We start from the raw sequence: 16,760 nt of genomic DNA on the forward strand, positions 1-16,760 counted from the left end.
CACCATGATACAGGATACAGAATTAATGTGACATGATGATGTTAGGACAGGAAGATGTGGTTGTCTCAGCGAGTAATCACCCTCCTTTACATTTTACATATTTAGTAGTGCAATAAAAAAGTTTCAAAGCCAGCTTTTTGTGATGCTGTTTTTAAAATTGCAACAACAGTGATTCAATTCAGCTCTTGCATAAAATGTCTGCTTTGTAGAACTTTACACTTTTAAAGTGTGGTGTATGGGACGCCAAGTGCAAACTGTCCTTTGGCATATAGAGTATGGACTTCATGGCTTCTTTGTAGAAAAGGTGTAGTTGGCATTAATACCGTCCATCTGTATAACATTAAAGGGGACCTATCATGCAAAATGCACTTTTGTACGTCTTTTATACATGAATATGTGTCCCCGGTGTTCCAGGGAACTCACCAAGTGTCAGAAAACACAACCCTCTCTATTTTCCTCCATACCCAAATCTCTAAAAAAGTGGCTGCAACGGATCTGATAAAAACTGATCCAGATTTGAACACTGTCCTGACGTCAGGACGGTGGCGCTACAGCTATTGGGCCAACTCCACCAATCAGGAGGAGACAGCCACGGCCATTGCCGTTCGAAAGCGCTGGAGACGCTGTAGTACATATGCCAGGCCTGTAAGTGGCGCTGTAGTCTGCCACAAAAGCAGCAAAGAAGACTTGGTTACCATGGTTACCCTTCTGTTTATTCTCCGCTGTGGCTTTCTTTCTCCCTCCCCGGGGCAAGCGTTTGCTCCCGCTGCAATGCAATCCCTCCCCGTCGAGGCAAGCACTGTAATTCTCTCCGGTTAGTCCACCAGCAGATGACAAACACCCACCTCTCCGCCTCTTCCAAGGAACGAGGGGACCGTGCGGCAGAGTTTCAGTTTCAGTTTGTTTCGCCGGTCAAGATGTCCGTTAAAGTTTAAATCTTCCGGACAAAATTAGAAAAGTGCCGGTCAAAGGTCTTCTTTGTTATTTATTGAGCTTTAAAACAAATGAATAACGACTCTATATAATAAAACACGGAGATCTCTTTTTCTCCCCCTCTTCTGACAGCCCAGCAGCTGATCAGAGCACGTCTCCCCTCTCCTCCAGGGGGGCGTGGTCAGCAGAATCAGACCCGTAGACAGCAAACAGCACATAGAGCGAAATGAGGCATGGCTAAAATGCATGATCTGTTTGGTATTTTGAAAACAGAAACGTATAAATATACCTTATATAGGTATGGCCCTACAATATATCATTTAAATATAGCATGATAGGTTTCCTTTAATATAAATCTTGGGCGCCACCGCCATAGCAGTGCACCCGAAAAAGAACACAATACACCTCAAATTAAGAAGAATACTATATAACCAACAGTTCAACATAGCTATTCTAAATAATATATAAGACTATTATAATAAGTTATAGTATTACAATCTGAGCTACACATCATGTATGTGTAGCTCAGATTGTAATACTATAACTAAACTAAAACTAAACTAAAACATGTAACTAAAGCAAAGTATTTAATAGATTTTTTACAAGAGTTATAAACTCGTTTTTTGAGGTCATGTTAGTGTTGAACAGTAGCTGGATTCTTGCGGATGTGAGGTTAGCCTAAATGCTACATTAGCATCAATGGTATCAGAACTGGAGAGTATTTCTTTATTCAAAGAAAATAAGGCCTTTCTCATTGACAAATATGTTTTGCTCTTATCGTAAATATTATTATTTTTCTAGCTTCATTAAAAGTTTGATCTACAGATGGTTCATCCAATCACCTGCCATGTATTTTTTGAAGGTACCTGCCTATTTTCAAAACATTTTCTAATGACCGATTCTCAGATGGTTCTGTGTGACAAACCATCTGGCAAGGCAGGGTTAAGCTTGAGATGGAGTTTACTTAGTTGATTTCCTCTCGATGGGACAGCGCCACAGATGTTTCCTATCAAAGGATTGGCATATGACTAAAGCCTTTACAAGCTAAGACTTTTCTTAAGTGTTGATGGTGTACAGTGTACGTTGTAGCTCAGTATAGATTTATGAATGACTGGTGCAACCCAATCCTCGACTGAAATGTAACGAACAATTCTTTAAAATAACATGGATTAGCAACATTAAATGAAGCACCATAGATACAGTAGTTTTGGGCTGAGAATAGTACCTCATCTTTAGTGTCGACCTTTGTGCTGATATGCTGCTGCAACAGCCTCTTGATCTGAACCCATGTGGCCACCACCTGTTTCCTTGCTGCGATGGGGACGGTCTTCCCTGGGGTGTTGCAGGTGGATATGCTGAGGGCGTAGTCACACAGCTAGGAGAGTGAGCAGAAAAACATCAATGAACTTACATTCTACTGGCTAGAAGTACTTGGTACCGGAAGTGAATGTCACAATGTGTCCTTTGACAAAGAGCAATGGGATTTCTCAATCAGATTTTGGAATAATGCTGAAAATAAGATTTGGGGCCCACACACGTTTACGATCCTAACCACGTTTTGTTAAGCAGGATAATATCCACATTTTAACACTACTTTATGATTGTTGAAGTGTTCTGTAGATGCAATGGCCAGAAGTCAAAAGCTATAGCATTAGGTCATAAACAAACTTGATCACGGTCGAATAGCTGCACATCGTCACGGTTAAGCTACAGTAAAGGCGAACTTGTGCCGGTGTGATGATGTTTAGTAGTTCATTTAGTCACTTGTTAGAAACCTACGTTTTTATGACACAGAATATTTGGACACTAACAAGTGGGGTAATTTCTGACTTATTTGATGTCTTAGAAAAAAACTTGAAAATCTTTTAAGCTTGTGTTAGCCACAGAGCTAACTTCAGGCATCTAACTCGAACACGTTCCAGTTATTTCCAGGTTTAAGCACTCATTCCTACAACACTATTAGAGTTAAAAAAGCTCAGTGAAAAGAACATGACATTAACATTGTCAGGATTACATGTAATCCTAAATGATGTTAAGATGTTCATGTTTGTATCATATACCATAGAATAAGATATGTATTATACAACTTTGCAGAAACTGGACCTTCTCTAGCCCAAGGCCCTCTCCCAGCCTGTCAGCTGCAGACTCGACAGACTGACTGAAATAAAAGCCTGAGAATTCAGTAAGACTTTGTTCAAGTTAGACACTGTATTTGACCCTGATGTACTGTCGACTATTTATAAAAAATGTATTGGCAAGGATAATTTTTTATCTTTCCTTCAAAAAGGAAACAGACACGATGAAATGTAGTTAATAATTAACTGATAAAGTGCCTTTCATCTGGAGTTAGAGCTGATATTCATGGTGGATCATTTGAATATAAAAGAAAAAAGCTGCAGCACATTCAGAGAACAGACACATTAAACTTCAGTGGCACAAAGACACGCAGTCATTAAAGCTTAATGTGAGTGTGTGTGTGTACTGTATGTGTGTGCAGGCATGGTTGGATGAGTAATGTATGTCAAAGGATGAACAGGATAACAAGTGATCCAACTTCTCACCAGTGATGCTCTATAATGATATCATGTAAAGGAGGTATAAAGCTTCATGGAAAGCCATGTAGCTTTTGAAGCAACTTCAAATTATCAGATACAAAATTAAAGCTGAGAGCAGATTTTTTCCGGACTCGGCTATGAGCAAATGTGGGAAGTTTCAAGCAGATCGGATAATGTACATAGGAGGTAAAGCAGTAACATAATCGTGTTTGATGGCGAGTGATCTGTCGCCATAGCAACGGCATTTGATGACACCCCATAATAGGCTTAGATGACTTGAGGTCTACATCGTTATCAAACATGTGAAGTTTTGGGCCGTTTGGAGCATGTTCACTGGAGTTATGAGAAAACCGTGTTTCATGGCGGGTGATCTGTCGCCATGGCAACGGCATTTGATGACACCCCATAATAGGCTTAGATGACTTGAAGTCTGCATCGTGTTACGTGCAGGAGGCCAGCCGAAATTGGCTTCCCTTGGTGAAAAAGAATGGAGGGATTGACCAATCAGACAAGGCTCTCGTCATGCCCCTGCCAACCTGTGATTAGTCAGGGCCATGCCAAGGGAAGCCAGAGGCGGCTGGCTTCCCTTGCCTCACAATCCAATCAAATCGCATCAACTTAGTGGTGCAGTGACGCGTCCTAAAACCCGGAAGTAAGCTGCGCTCGCGTTTCCTCGACAAAAAAGCAATGGGATTTCTCCATAGGATTTTGGAAAATTGCTCGAAATAAGGTCTGTGGAAAACGAACCTGTTAGATAAATGCACGTTTTGTTCAGCCGGATAATATCCACATGTCTACTCTACTTTTATAATTTTCGAATCATAAATCTAATCGATAGATAGATAGCGTCACTGCACCACTCTCACCGCCGTTAGAAAGTAGCAAGCAACTGAAGCAAGTGCAATTATGGAGGGTGGAGATTTGGAGTATTTAATCAAAAATAATTGTACTAAACTTCCGCTACAGCAGCAACTAAAATTAAATCTGATGACAGGCCAATGCCGAAACTGGAGCTGTGTACAGAGAGGAAAAAAGGAGCGAATCGGACGTAAAACGTTAAAGGTCTCCTGATTTAGTTTGTGAATGAATGCTTATTAGAGTTTCGTCTGGAGAGTGCGTGCGGACCTGTCGGTTAGATAACAGGCGTGTGTAAGTCCTGCATCTGTATGATACAAATGTGTGTAAAATGATACCGGGCGCTGTAATCACTCATCTGATTACAGCGTTACATTGACCACCACTATATATTTTCCTGAGCTAAAGACAACCAATAATTGAGAAGTCATTGTAGGTGTTGTACATTGGCTGAAAAATGGGTTTTGACTTACAGGATTTTATTGAAAGTCCAAGTGTTGATAAGTTGTATTCCTGTCGCAAAGATGACATGTTATGTATTGCAGCTCACTATAACATTTCAGTAGACAAGTATAGAGTAAAAAAAGAAGCTTTAGCTCTATTGTTTGCCTTGCAGCACTTTGAGGTGTATCTTGGCTCAAGTGTAAAACCTATTAAGGTATACACTGATCACAATCCCCTGGTTTTTCTTGCAAGGATGTACAACCACAATCAACGCCTTATGCGTTGGTCATTGATTGTCCAGAACTACAATCTTGACATAAGCCATAAAAAGGGGGCCGATAATGTCTCGTGCTATGTAAATAAACATACTGTTTGGATTTATATGTGTTGGGGTGTTACGTGCCAGGCAGGCCGTACTTGTGTGGTTCTCCTTCTCTCCTGTTTTTCTCTCTTCTCCCTGGGTGTTTCTCAATCGCGAGTAAAGCTGCTGCAGAGCCACTATTTCAAGCATACTATAGTGTTAATTTCGTTGACTAAAACTATGACGAAATATGTTCGTCAACAACCTTTTTTTCCATGACTAAAACGAGACGATGACGAGACGTCACCGACGGCAGTAAACAATAACTGTAACGAAATCAACATGCAATATCGTTGACGAAAAGTGACGAGACGAAAATGTAGTTTACTAAATAAAAACTATGCCAAAATCTGTCTTTACTTTCGTTGACGAAAAATGAGGAGATGAAATATTATCAAAGATAACATTACATCTCTGATAGTCAGTTTTTCTCCCAGCAGTTCCATTTCCGGTGCTGCAGCTGTTCAGCAGCTGTGTGTCTGAATTACACCGGGCAGCGTCACACTGAACTGTCAGGAAGACTTGGATCTAACTCATGGTCTAACTAACCTTATTTAACAGAAAATAAAATGGCAACAACAGGCCTTGGGAGCAGTGGTCGCGTTAACCGAATACCCCCCCCCCCCCGTCAGTGCGAGTGAGTGATGAGTTGTGTACAGACCATAGACTGTATATATAAATGGACGTAGGGTCCGTGACGTCACCCATAGGATTCTGCAGAGTTGCAGAGAAGCCCTTAGTAGGCGGAGTTGGCCACTAACGGCTCGACAGTGACGTCTGAGTCTAACTCCCGCCTGCTCCAAATAAGGGCAAAGAGGCGGAGCCGAGGCGGGACCTTCTGCCTCCAGCTGGGAAGTAACAGAGCTAGCTCAAGCTAAGACGCTAAGCTAACATGCTTCCCCATCTGCACACTGCCGTCACATTTTACGTTTCTAAGGTAAGCGGACATGAAACTATTCAGCAAAACTATAAATAATAATCTAAGTTATTGAGTTTTTAGCATAATACTTCAGAATCTTAAAATCCCTTAACGTTTGTATGCAATGTGCTAAATGCAACACTGGAATCAAGCAAATATTAATATGTTTGCATGACATTAGTTATTTATATTTTGCTATCACTTAATTATACGTTTAATACATTTAAGTCAAGCTAAGGTACAGTACATGTGATGGTAGCTAGTTAGTGCTCTTACCTGTGAGGCCTCCTCCAAACAGCATTATAACCAGACTGTATCATTACAACTATAAGTACCAGTTCTAGATCCTTGACTTTAGACAAACAATTCAAAAGACAAAATGTATTTAAAGACCAATCTTTATTTGAAGGTGCCTCTTAACCTGAGATATTAGTTATACAGTAATAGTATTGACAATCTAAAAAAACTGAGCAACTCAACAGTCAACTTTATATTTCTTATTGTCTAAAGCATTTATTATTTTCATTTTCCCCCACTCATATTCAGTGTGGACGGATTGAGACAGCGTGGTGTCCAGAGAGCTGCAGAGACTTCAGGGAGAAACCTCCGTGTGATGGACGTCCAGTCTGTTGGTTTGGAGAGGACTGAGGGTCTTTCCTCTGCGAGGAGGACCAGGCCTGACGGAGGAGCCCATGCTGGGCATAGCTGATACCAACTGCACAGGCCTTGTCTGTCACTTTATTTGACTAAATGTGTTTACTTATACATTTAATAGGTTTACACCTTCTGTCCATATGTGCTTTTTTATTTAAAACATGTTTGATTAACCTTTGGTTCAGATTTCAATAAATTGAATATGTATTTGCACTCCTTTTGTCCATTATTCTTACTGAAAATGTTAGATTACACATTCACATCTGACTGAAGATTGGCCCCATTTATTTGTGACGTTGCAAACTCTGCGGTACAAGGTACAGGTTGTGAAGCTCATAAAGTGAGGCAAATAGAATTAATCAGCTGATGGAGTGTAGATGTGGAAATATGTGCATTCGATCAGCTGACTTCACTATAAAAGTAGTTTCTTAGTGAATGTCCTGTACTGGTCTTAAAATCTCATAACATCAGCTTTTAATTTTCCTCTTGGATGTTCTTCTTGACCCTCAGAGAAGGAGAAAATGTTGAGTCGTGTCTTTCAGGCATGTCCTTTCCTAACAAAAATTACAGGAAACATAAAACATATTATTGCAGAACAAGTGTGTTATTTATGAAAGAGGTGTGCTTGTGTTTAGGGGCTGTAGATATAATTATTTTGTAATTGTAATGTTTTATTTTATTTCAACAGTGAGCTACAAAGACAATCAGATTATGAATGAACAGTATGACATTCATCAACATTGAAATGTATTTTATTATCAAAATAATATTTAACTGTTATCAAAACTTAGTGCAACTGTAGAAGCTTGCTCTGTTCTCTCACTGAAATCATAACTTTTACCACGTTTTTTACAGACAATATTGAGAGATAAATAGCAGTTGTCACTAATAGCTTTGCCTTCAATACCTTAAATTAGAAAGCTGACAAAGTAATATTGCTTGTTAACATGTAACCCTTTGCATGGAAAAAACCCTCAACTTCACTGATGTGTAGGTGATCTAGTATTTAGTATTGTTTAATGGAATGTATATCAGTGTATTAAAGTCAATACTTCATTTATTTAAACCAATATCTTTCTTGATTCTTTGTACAGTATGAAAAAAGAGTATTTGTACCTGTGCTGAAGTTCACTGCTGTGAGGAGTCCAGTTCTGTCTCTCACTCTCTGGTCCATCCTGTCTGCATCACCTGGAAACTTTAAACAAACAGATATATATGTAAAGAACCATGTGTACAAACAATATAACTTATTCTCTTCTGTTGAACATGTTGGATTGTGTATTGTCCGAGTCAGGGTCCTTTTTATTTTACTGTAACTTTGGAAGTTGTGTTACCAATGCTGTTGTGTTACTGTTTATTTGATACCAATTTGGTAATGCAATTAATAAAAACAACAAGGTTTGGGTTCGTTCTTCAGATGACTGTGACGTTAACGTGTAAGCTCAATAATGAACTCCAGCTCAACCAACCATATTGTAATATCTAAGTAATCATCTTGAAATATGACATTAATAATTGTAATATACACACATCTTATTGTGAGGTTGATTTCACATACACTACTTCGACGTTAGCTTGTCTACATACTTGAGCATAGCCAATTTAAATTAACCTTAGCGATGCATACAGTTCCTACCTACATAATAAAATATCTCTCTAAGTTACAAGGATGACCTTATTTTATCAACCTCAAACAGAAGCCTTTTGTTCTACAGTACTATCTCACTTAACGCTTAACACTTGTCTATTTCATTTTAACCTTTATATATACAGTCTATGGTTTTAAGTTAACTTGGAGGATACGATTAGCATCGTTAGCACCGATGTAGCTACCACTCGCTTACACGCTAACCCAAGCCTTAACATTCATTACGTAGCTGATTAAAATCATAAACACATAAATAAAGTACTCGAATTTCACTTACCGCAAAACGGCATTCATGCACCGTCTGTTTTAACCGCAGAGCGAGTCACAATAGTCCGATATATAAGCATGAAGAACAAACAAACACGGCCGGGGTCAAGTTGTGTTCCCTGGATGAACTGACCAGGCAGAGTCCCTGTAGCTTCACGGACGGAGCAGCTAGCAGAGAGACAAGAAGCTAACAGCAGCAGTCACTTGACAGAGCTGTCACTCAATGTGACCACGCCCTAATTTATGCAAAAACTTTAAGACCTAATATAAATAAAAGGGTCGTGTTAGAAAACAATTCACTCACAGATTCATAATCATGAAGGTGGAATCTAACTATATTCATAATAATATTTATTGGATCCATAGGTAGAAACATGTTTTTTTAGGCTGTGAAATTGGGCATTTTAACATTGGGGTCTATGGAAATTGCTCCTTTCTGCAGTCAGCGCCTATCGGCCAATATATGAACTGCAGTTTGTGGCACTTCCGCATTGGCGTCCCGGCTCTTCCCCAGAGTTTGCCGCTTGGTACAGACTCGACGGGTAATAATGGATTATGACGGAAATGTTAAGATCCTGTCCGTCAAAATGACTGACAACGAAAAAGTCTAACGCCACCACTGCTTGGGAGAAAGAAACAATGTGATATTTGGGCCCATTTTCGCTACAATGAGGCGGAGAAAAAAAGCGAATGCATTGTTTTATCAGAAGGGAAGCAATGTGGCCATAACACAGCTGGTAAAAACACCACAAACCTGACCAGATACTCTCTGCAAAGCTGCTTTCTTGATCATTCAACCTGTGTTTTTCATCAAATAAGGATAAAATATAATCTTATTGTGAAATAAGTTGGACTAAAATGACAAATTATTGGTTTTGGCTAGACTAGTTTGACTGAAATGTTCTATATAATCTGATGACTAAAAAAGACACAACAGTTTTCATTGACAAAAAGTAGACTAAAATAATTAGTTTTCTTTGACTAAAATAAGACTAAAATGCTCAGACTTTTAGTCGACTAAAACTTGACTAAATAAAAACCGGATGAAGGTGACTAAATATGACTAAAACTAAAAAGGAAATTTAACACAGGACTAAGACTAAAACTAAATAAAAAAATAGCTGACGAAATTAACACTACATACTACGTCATCGAGTGACGCCGAAGTACTGTTCCAATCTCCAGCATACTTGGAATTCTACCGAGCCCGGCGTACTTCGTTAGGAGAAATTTCGAGGCTGCACATGTCTCCGCGGTCTTAAAATCCCCACAATGCTTTGCGCACGGACCAATTTCCCCAAATCTGTGGCGGAAAATGTAAGGCGGGGCCTCTCATATGAAGCACACCTGCACACTTGCTAGCCTGTTCCACTCTTTGTTTTCCGAATGCCAGGAAGTATTCTTGCCTCGCTTCTGAAGCAAGATGCTCGGCAGACATGTGCTACCAAGCAAGCGTACTCGCGATTGAAAAACACCCCTTGTCTTCTCCACAGCTAATCAGCAGCTGATCAGTACCCTTTGTGAAAGTGTGTGTGTTGAGGGGTGGAGGAGTTAGGTAAGTCTGGGGTACACTGGCCGTGTCTCATTTCAAAGATTTCCCCTCCTCGACTCCTCGAATCCTCGGTCCTCCGGTAGTGACCCGGAAATGAATTTCAGAGCGCCATGTTGAAGGACATCTAATTTCTCTAAATGCACTTCGAGGACCGAGGATCGAGCGTCGAGGAGGCTCTCTGGAGGAGCTATAACCGAGGATACACTAATGGGTCCTCCACGGTCCTCCACGGCTCCTTCGCGGATGCATTTCCGGGAACAGAGATGTTTCAAAGAGTCGTGGCGCACGGCCGGACTTATCTCAGCCAATGACAGCTCTGCATGCATCCCCTGGATATTATTTTAGTAACTGCTTTCATCGCGACGCGATGTTTACAGTGAGAACAGCTGTGAGGTTCGTGCAGAAAGCAGAGCAGTGTGTATAATATATATCACTCAGTATAACAGGCCTACTTTCTTTATTTGCTTTTGTTTAGTAGATATCTACAAACAAAGAGTCGATATTTTTCTAAAACCATTTAGTGCTTCACATAATAAAATTCACAACGGCTGTAGCCTGATTATATAGCTTTAGGAGCTGTAGGTGTGTGTGGTGTAGGTGTGTGTGTGTGTGTGTGTGTGCGTAGATGCAGCAGACAGACAGGTCTCAGTTGGTTTGGTGTCCTCTGCTTACTTTTAATACTTGTAAATAAAACGTTTGGCCCGTAATTTATTTTCCTCATTGCAGTGACCAGAGAGGGGAGAGGGGCGGGGGGATATATCCAGTCTCTGATAGTGTTACGTTATTATGAGAGTGCTCTGTTTGATTCTGAAATTGTATATATTTATATAAATATATACATATATATATATATACATATATATATATATATGTGTGTGTGTGTGTGTGTGTGTGTGTGTGTGTGTGTGTGTGTGTGTGTGTGTGTGTGTGAATGAATTAAAAGTAAATATATAAGTCATCATGAACACATCTGTCCATCAGACAGAGTGCTGCTGTGCCTCCTGTCATCATTAATGGACGTCTCTTTAAAATGACCGCTCAGAGGAGAGGAGTTCTCATTTCTCTAACCGCCTGCTGCTTCCCCTCCTCTCTCCTCGGCTCCCCTCCTCGGCTCCTCCGCTCGCATCTCCTGCGGGCGGGACTAAGTCTCGAGGATAGGAGTCGAGGATAGGAGTCGAGGAGGGGAATCTCAGAAACGAGACACGACCCCTGTACATTTCTCATCACGTAGGTAACTAATGTTTAGACACACTAGGTTAGCGGATTGTTGCCACCCCTGTATTCTGTTTTGTCCAGTTCTGAGTAGTTTAGTTAGTGAGGGTTTTTGTTTGAGTTTTGGTTTCAAAGGATAGATGTAGAGATAGGGCTGGTTTTGTTATGCTTGTTTCTTTTGTTTGGCACAATCTCCTTTGTCTCCGTCTCCTCCTCCTCCTCCTCCTCACACAAAGAGTATTTCTGTTCAATTTCTGTTCAGTTCAAGGTTTACAAAGAATAAACCTTTTGTCAACCTTTACGCTGACTCCCTCATTTTTATTGGTTGTTGTGTGTTATTGTCTCCAGGTCCCCTAGACCTTAGTGGGTACGTAACAATCATTATCAAACATGTGAAGTGTTGGGCCGTTTGGAGCATGTTCACTGGAGTTATGAGAAAACTGTGTTTCATGTCGGCATTTGACAAAATCTCAAAAATTCAACGTATTATGTCTTAAGGGCTGGACTGTTAGCACACATGTTTTGACCATTTTCATACAGTAGGAGTTATAGCAATGTCTTGTTTAACAGCGAGGGATGCGTTGTCATGGCAACAGCTTGTGAGGAAAACTCACAAGTGGCACATAGACATGCTGAGGTCCGGACCATTAACCATCATCTGAAGTCTGGTGCCGTTTGGACGATTTTCCTTTGAGTTGCGACCATGTTGTGTTTAATGGCGAGGGATGCGTTTCTTTTTCTGCATGTAAACGGTCTGCAAAGTCATACACCCTGTAGCGAGTAAAACTCTAACACAGAAAAGACGTGTCTATGCTGCCCCAGAACGCCTCGTTGGAGATTTTTCTTTATCCATTTTTTTCTTCCGGGGCAGGTGGACGTCACTAATACCCCTTTCACACCAACGGTGTTTCAGGGCCGGTTCGGTGCTGGTGCTTGAAAAGCACCGGGTTTTCCTGTTCACACCGCAGCGGAGCAGCGTCATAGCTCCGGAATCCGGTTCGTTTCGAGCACCAAAAAGTTGTCCGTCTAGAAGCAAGAACCGCATACGTCACGCTTACGTCGGAGGGGGGCGAGATTAACCTGAGCTAACACTTAAGGCGAGTACGGCAAATACAAGTTGTAACAAGCAGTAGTGCTGAGCAAAGTGACTAGAACGCAACCACACACTTGTTAAAAAAAACACACTTTATAAAGTCAGGCAACACTAACCAGGCTTCGTGTGATTCTGTTTACTTTGACCATCCGTTCGCTGTTATTGATCATTGTGGAGAGCAGGCAGACGTTTTGTTTGTTATTATAGCAGCTATCGGATGGAATCAATACATGGGCTGCACAGGTTGTCATGTCCGACTATCACAAGTAGAATCATAATGAAAAATACGTCGGTAAAAAGTGCCTGTAGAAAACTGCTTAGCAAGTAGTCAGTTTAGCTTCGGTTGCTATGCTAACATCACCCATGTTATACCAGAGAAACTTTCATAACAGCGTTGTGATGCCAAACAGCGTCAATTCAGACTGACACCAAACAGCGTCAATTCAGACTGACACACATTCACTTAAGGGGAACTGGGGATATGTATCAGCTGCTTGTGTGACAGTCAGACAGTGAATACTTTAGAGCCGTGTGAGCTAACCCGGAGCTAACGGGAGAATACACTCCCGTTGAAGAGCAGCCGGCCAGCACTGCAGCGGTCGGTAAATGCCGCTGAAACACATTAATAAACAATGAACCACGGCACTCTGGAGAAAAGTATAAGGTTGGAGAAGTCGTTATTTAATTTAATCTGGCTTCGTATGATTAAAAGCAACGCAGTCCCCGGCCCGTTGTTGTGAGGTGAGCTCCGGCGTTGGGGAGAAACTCAGCGACGTAAACTGTGACGTCATGACGCAGCAGCGGCAGCACCAGTCGGGCTCTGAGCGGTGTGAAAAGAGCCGGCGCTAAACCGAAGAACCGGTTCTGAACCAGAAAAGCTCTAGCACGGAGCTTGAACCGGAGTTGCGTTGGTGTGAAAGGGGCATAAGTCCAAATGGACCAATTGGTCCAAATGGACCAATCCGCTCACACTCACTCAGCCTTATCTTTTCTCAGCCGCGGAGCTCAGACCCCACGCAGCAACCAGGAAACGACACCAGTAATGCGGCTTTTTCACACCAGCGCTTTTCCCATTCTAGCTCCGTGCTAGAGCTTTTCTGGTTCAGCTCCGGTTTCCCTTTTCTGCTCCCGCTTTGTTCACACCGCCCAGAGCCCGACTGGTGCTGCCGCTGCTGCCTCATGACGTCACCGCTTACATCGCTGATTTGCTCCCCAACGGTGCTCACAACAACAACAACAACAACGGGGGACTGCGTCGGGTCGATGATCGTGTTGCTTTTAATCATACGAAGCCAGATTAAATTAAATAACGACTTCTCCAACCTTATACTTTTCTCCAGAGTGCCGTGGTTCATTGTTTATTAATGTGTTTCAGCGGCATTTACCGACCGCTGCAGTGCTGGCTGCTCTTCCACGGGAGTTTATTCTCCCGTTAGCTCCGGGTTAGCTCACACGGCTCTAAAGTATTCACTGTCTGACTGTCACACAAGCAGCTGATACATATCCCCAGTTCCCCTTAAGTGAATGTGTGTCAGTCTGAATTGACGCTGTTTGGCATCACAACGCTGTTATGAAAGTTTCTCTGGTATAACATGGGTGATGTTACCATAGCAACCGAAGCTAAACTGACTACTTGCTATTGCTATCCTATTGTGGCATAAGCCGTTTTCTACAGGCACATTTTACCGGCGTATTTTTCATTATGATTCTACTTGTGATAGTCGGACATGACAACCTGTGCAGCCCATGTATTGATTCCATCCGATAGCTGCTATAATACAAAACAAAACGTCTACCTGCTCTCCACAATGATCAATAACAGCGAACGGATGGTCAAAGTAAGGTACAAATAAACAGAATCACACGAAGCCTGGTTAGTGTTGCCTGACTTTATAAAGTGTGTTTTTTTTTATAAGTGTGTGGTTGCCTTCTAGTCACTTTGCTCAGCGCTACTTCTTGTAGGCAGGCATGACGAGACTCTTCAGTCGACCCATGTTCAGGGGAGGTGGGTTTAGTTTCCTGCACGCCTCGACGAAACGAACCGGATTCCGGAGCTAAGAGGCGGCGCCGCTGCGGTGTGAAGAGGAAAAACCGGTACTTTTCAGGCTCTAGCTCCGAGCCGGCCCTGAAAACGCGTTGGTGTGAAAGGGGCATAATAGAGCTCACACTGTCCCCTCCACCAACGAGCCCCGCAACGTCCCGCCAACACGGCACCCAGACCCCACGCAGCATTCTCATCTGTTTGTCATTACTGGTGTCATTTTTCTGGTTGCTAACGCCATTGTAAAACATAAACACTGATGTTCAGCTGTAACGGTGTTTGACTAATCAGAACAGAGTGGGCGAGCTGACCAATCAGAGCACAGTGGGCTCGTTAGGGAGGGGGGGGCAGGAGCTCCAACAAGGCGTGTAGGACAGAGAGTGAATACACATACTATACAGAAATGCTGTATGAGAAAACCAATGTGATTTTGGAACATTGAACAATGTAAATATATTCTAGTAGACCTCAACAATGGAATTATGATCAGTAGAAATGGCCAAGACATGGGACCTTTAACCTGTTAAGCCCTGAGCCTGTTTTTCAGGTCTCAGGCTCGAAAATGACATTCCCAGAACAAATGACCATATCTTCCCTTCTAAAAGGGTTAAATTAATAATCTTTTTACTCAAAGTAATGATAAACCTGTGAGTTGGATGTAGAAAAGTCAGAATCAATATAGATGTTTTTTATTTTAAAGAAAATTCAGATTTTACATAGTAAAAAACTGTAAATTATAGTGTCCGTACAAAAATTCTTTTTTACTTATAGTGAAAACCACCCTTGGATGATGGGTTAGTCGACTAAAAGCTTTAGGAATCCAAAGTACAACATATAATAAGTACCCTGTATCAAGATTGATGCAAAACAAGTGACATTTGACCTTTTTAGAGAGATTTAGCAAAAAGAAACCACTTCTGGGGTCATTTGGGTGGATTTTCCATATCTCTGGCCCCCCTTGCTCAATTTTGATGGTTGACACCTCTTTCTGACCGTTAGAGCCAATAGAATCGAAGGGGGAGTCCCCCACACACACGTTGTGAAGAGAAAAGGTGGGGGCTTCGCGCATGTAATTTTCAATCAGAGTGATCCTATCTCTAGCTTTGACATCTGGAAACGGAAAAGCAGTTTTAAATGCTTATGGATTATCAGAAATCATTTCAAAGGGACACATTAGATTAACCTATGGATTAACTTCAGCAGCGTTTTTATCGTTTTAATGCCATTGAAGACCACTTTGGAGAGACTACAGAGCCAAATGTTAGCATTTTTAGCTACCTAGCGTCACCTGTTTTGATGTCCGTTTTTGCTTATAACGTCGCAAATACATATAATTCAGTGGTAATGTCAGTGTCAATAGATTCTGTGTCACCTCACGATGTGAATCGATGTGTTGGATGTGGTGAAAAGATAAATAATAAGGTTTTGTGAGTGATTTTCGGTGCAGTAAGGTGTTAGCATTTTTCGCTCGTTGCTAATTCAGAGGCTCAGTGTTAGCATTGTTGGTTTTCTTTTGAAAAAAAAAAAAAAAGATCAGTTAGATGAGTTTCTTCCCGTTACATGGATATAAAACATTCACAGTTTTATTAAATGAACATGCCCTCAGACACTGTTTCCTGCAAGATGTTGCGGCAGTGCCCCGGTACCGGGGTCTCTCGGGCTTAACAGGTTAAACTTCTATAAGCTAAGCAACGCTGCGAAGGTTTCCAGTCCTGGGGTGAATCCTGGCGACAGGGGAGCGGCACCAATGTTATGCTTAAAACTAAATCTAAGAAAGCCAGCAATTATTACATTAAGTTGCTTTAAAAACTGATTAAAATGTGTCACTGTATGCAATGTCTGTGTAAGAACCCTATAAAATTGACTTTTCATTCTTGTCCTCTTTTGGTGAACCCCATGACGTTTTTGGCATAACAATACATCAACGTGCTGCATTACAGAACATCCCTTGGGAAGGATGTATGAGAAGGTCACTTGTCGGCACATTTTAATCGAGGTCAGATGACATTAAAGTAAAAATCTCCACAATAATGTCCTAAACTTCCCAATTATTTTATAAAAATAGGTCAGTATGATACATTTTTGTTTGCAAGGTTGGAAGGTGGTTTAAACTTTAGTTTGAATAAAGGAAAATGTAAGAGTTTGAAACCTTTAAAGTTAATATCTGTAGAGAAGATTACAATTTTAATTTCTGAACATGTCTCGCAGAAAATTCAGCAAACTCCA

General features: G+C 41.3%; 1 protein-coding gene across 1 annotated transcript in view; it reads right to left on the reverse strand.

Annotated features, from left to right (window-relative positions):
- The window catches only part of LOC117476095 (cilia- and flagella-associated protein 46), a 102,879-nt gene that overhangs the window by 60,754 nt on the left and 25,365 nt on the right, over positions 1-16,760 (reverse strand). Inside the window, exon 20 of the mRNA XM_034122469.1 lies at positions 2,159-2,308. Within this exon, the coding sequence (XP_033978360.1) occupies positions 2,159-2,308 (150 nt within the window). The remainder of the gene's footprint in view (positions 1-2,158; positions 2,309-16,760) is intronic.

The sequence above is a fragment of the Trematomus bernacchii genome, unplaced genomic scaffold (genome assembly GCF_902827165.1).
Source record: "Trematomus bernacchii unplaced genomic scaffold, fTreBer1.1, whole genome shotgun sequence".
Taxonomy (NCBI): Eukaryota; Metazoa; Chordata; class Actinopteri; order Perciformes; family Nototheniidae; genus Trematomus; species Trematomus bernacchii.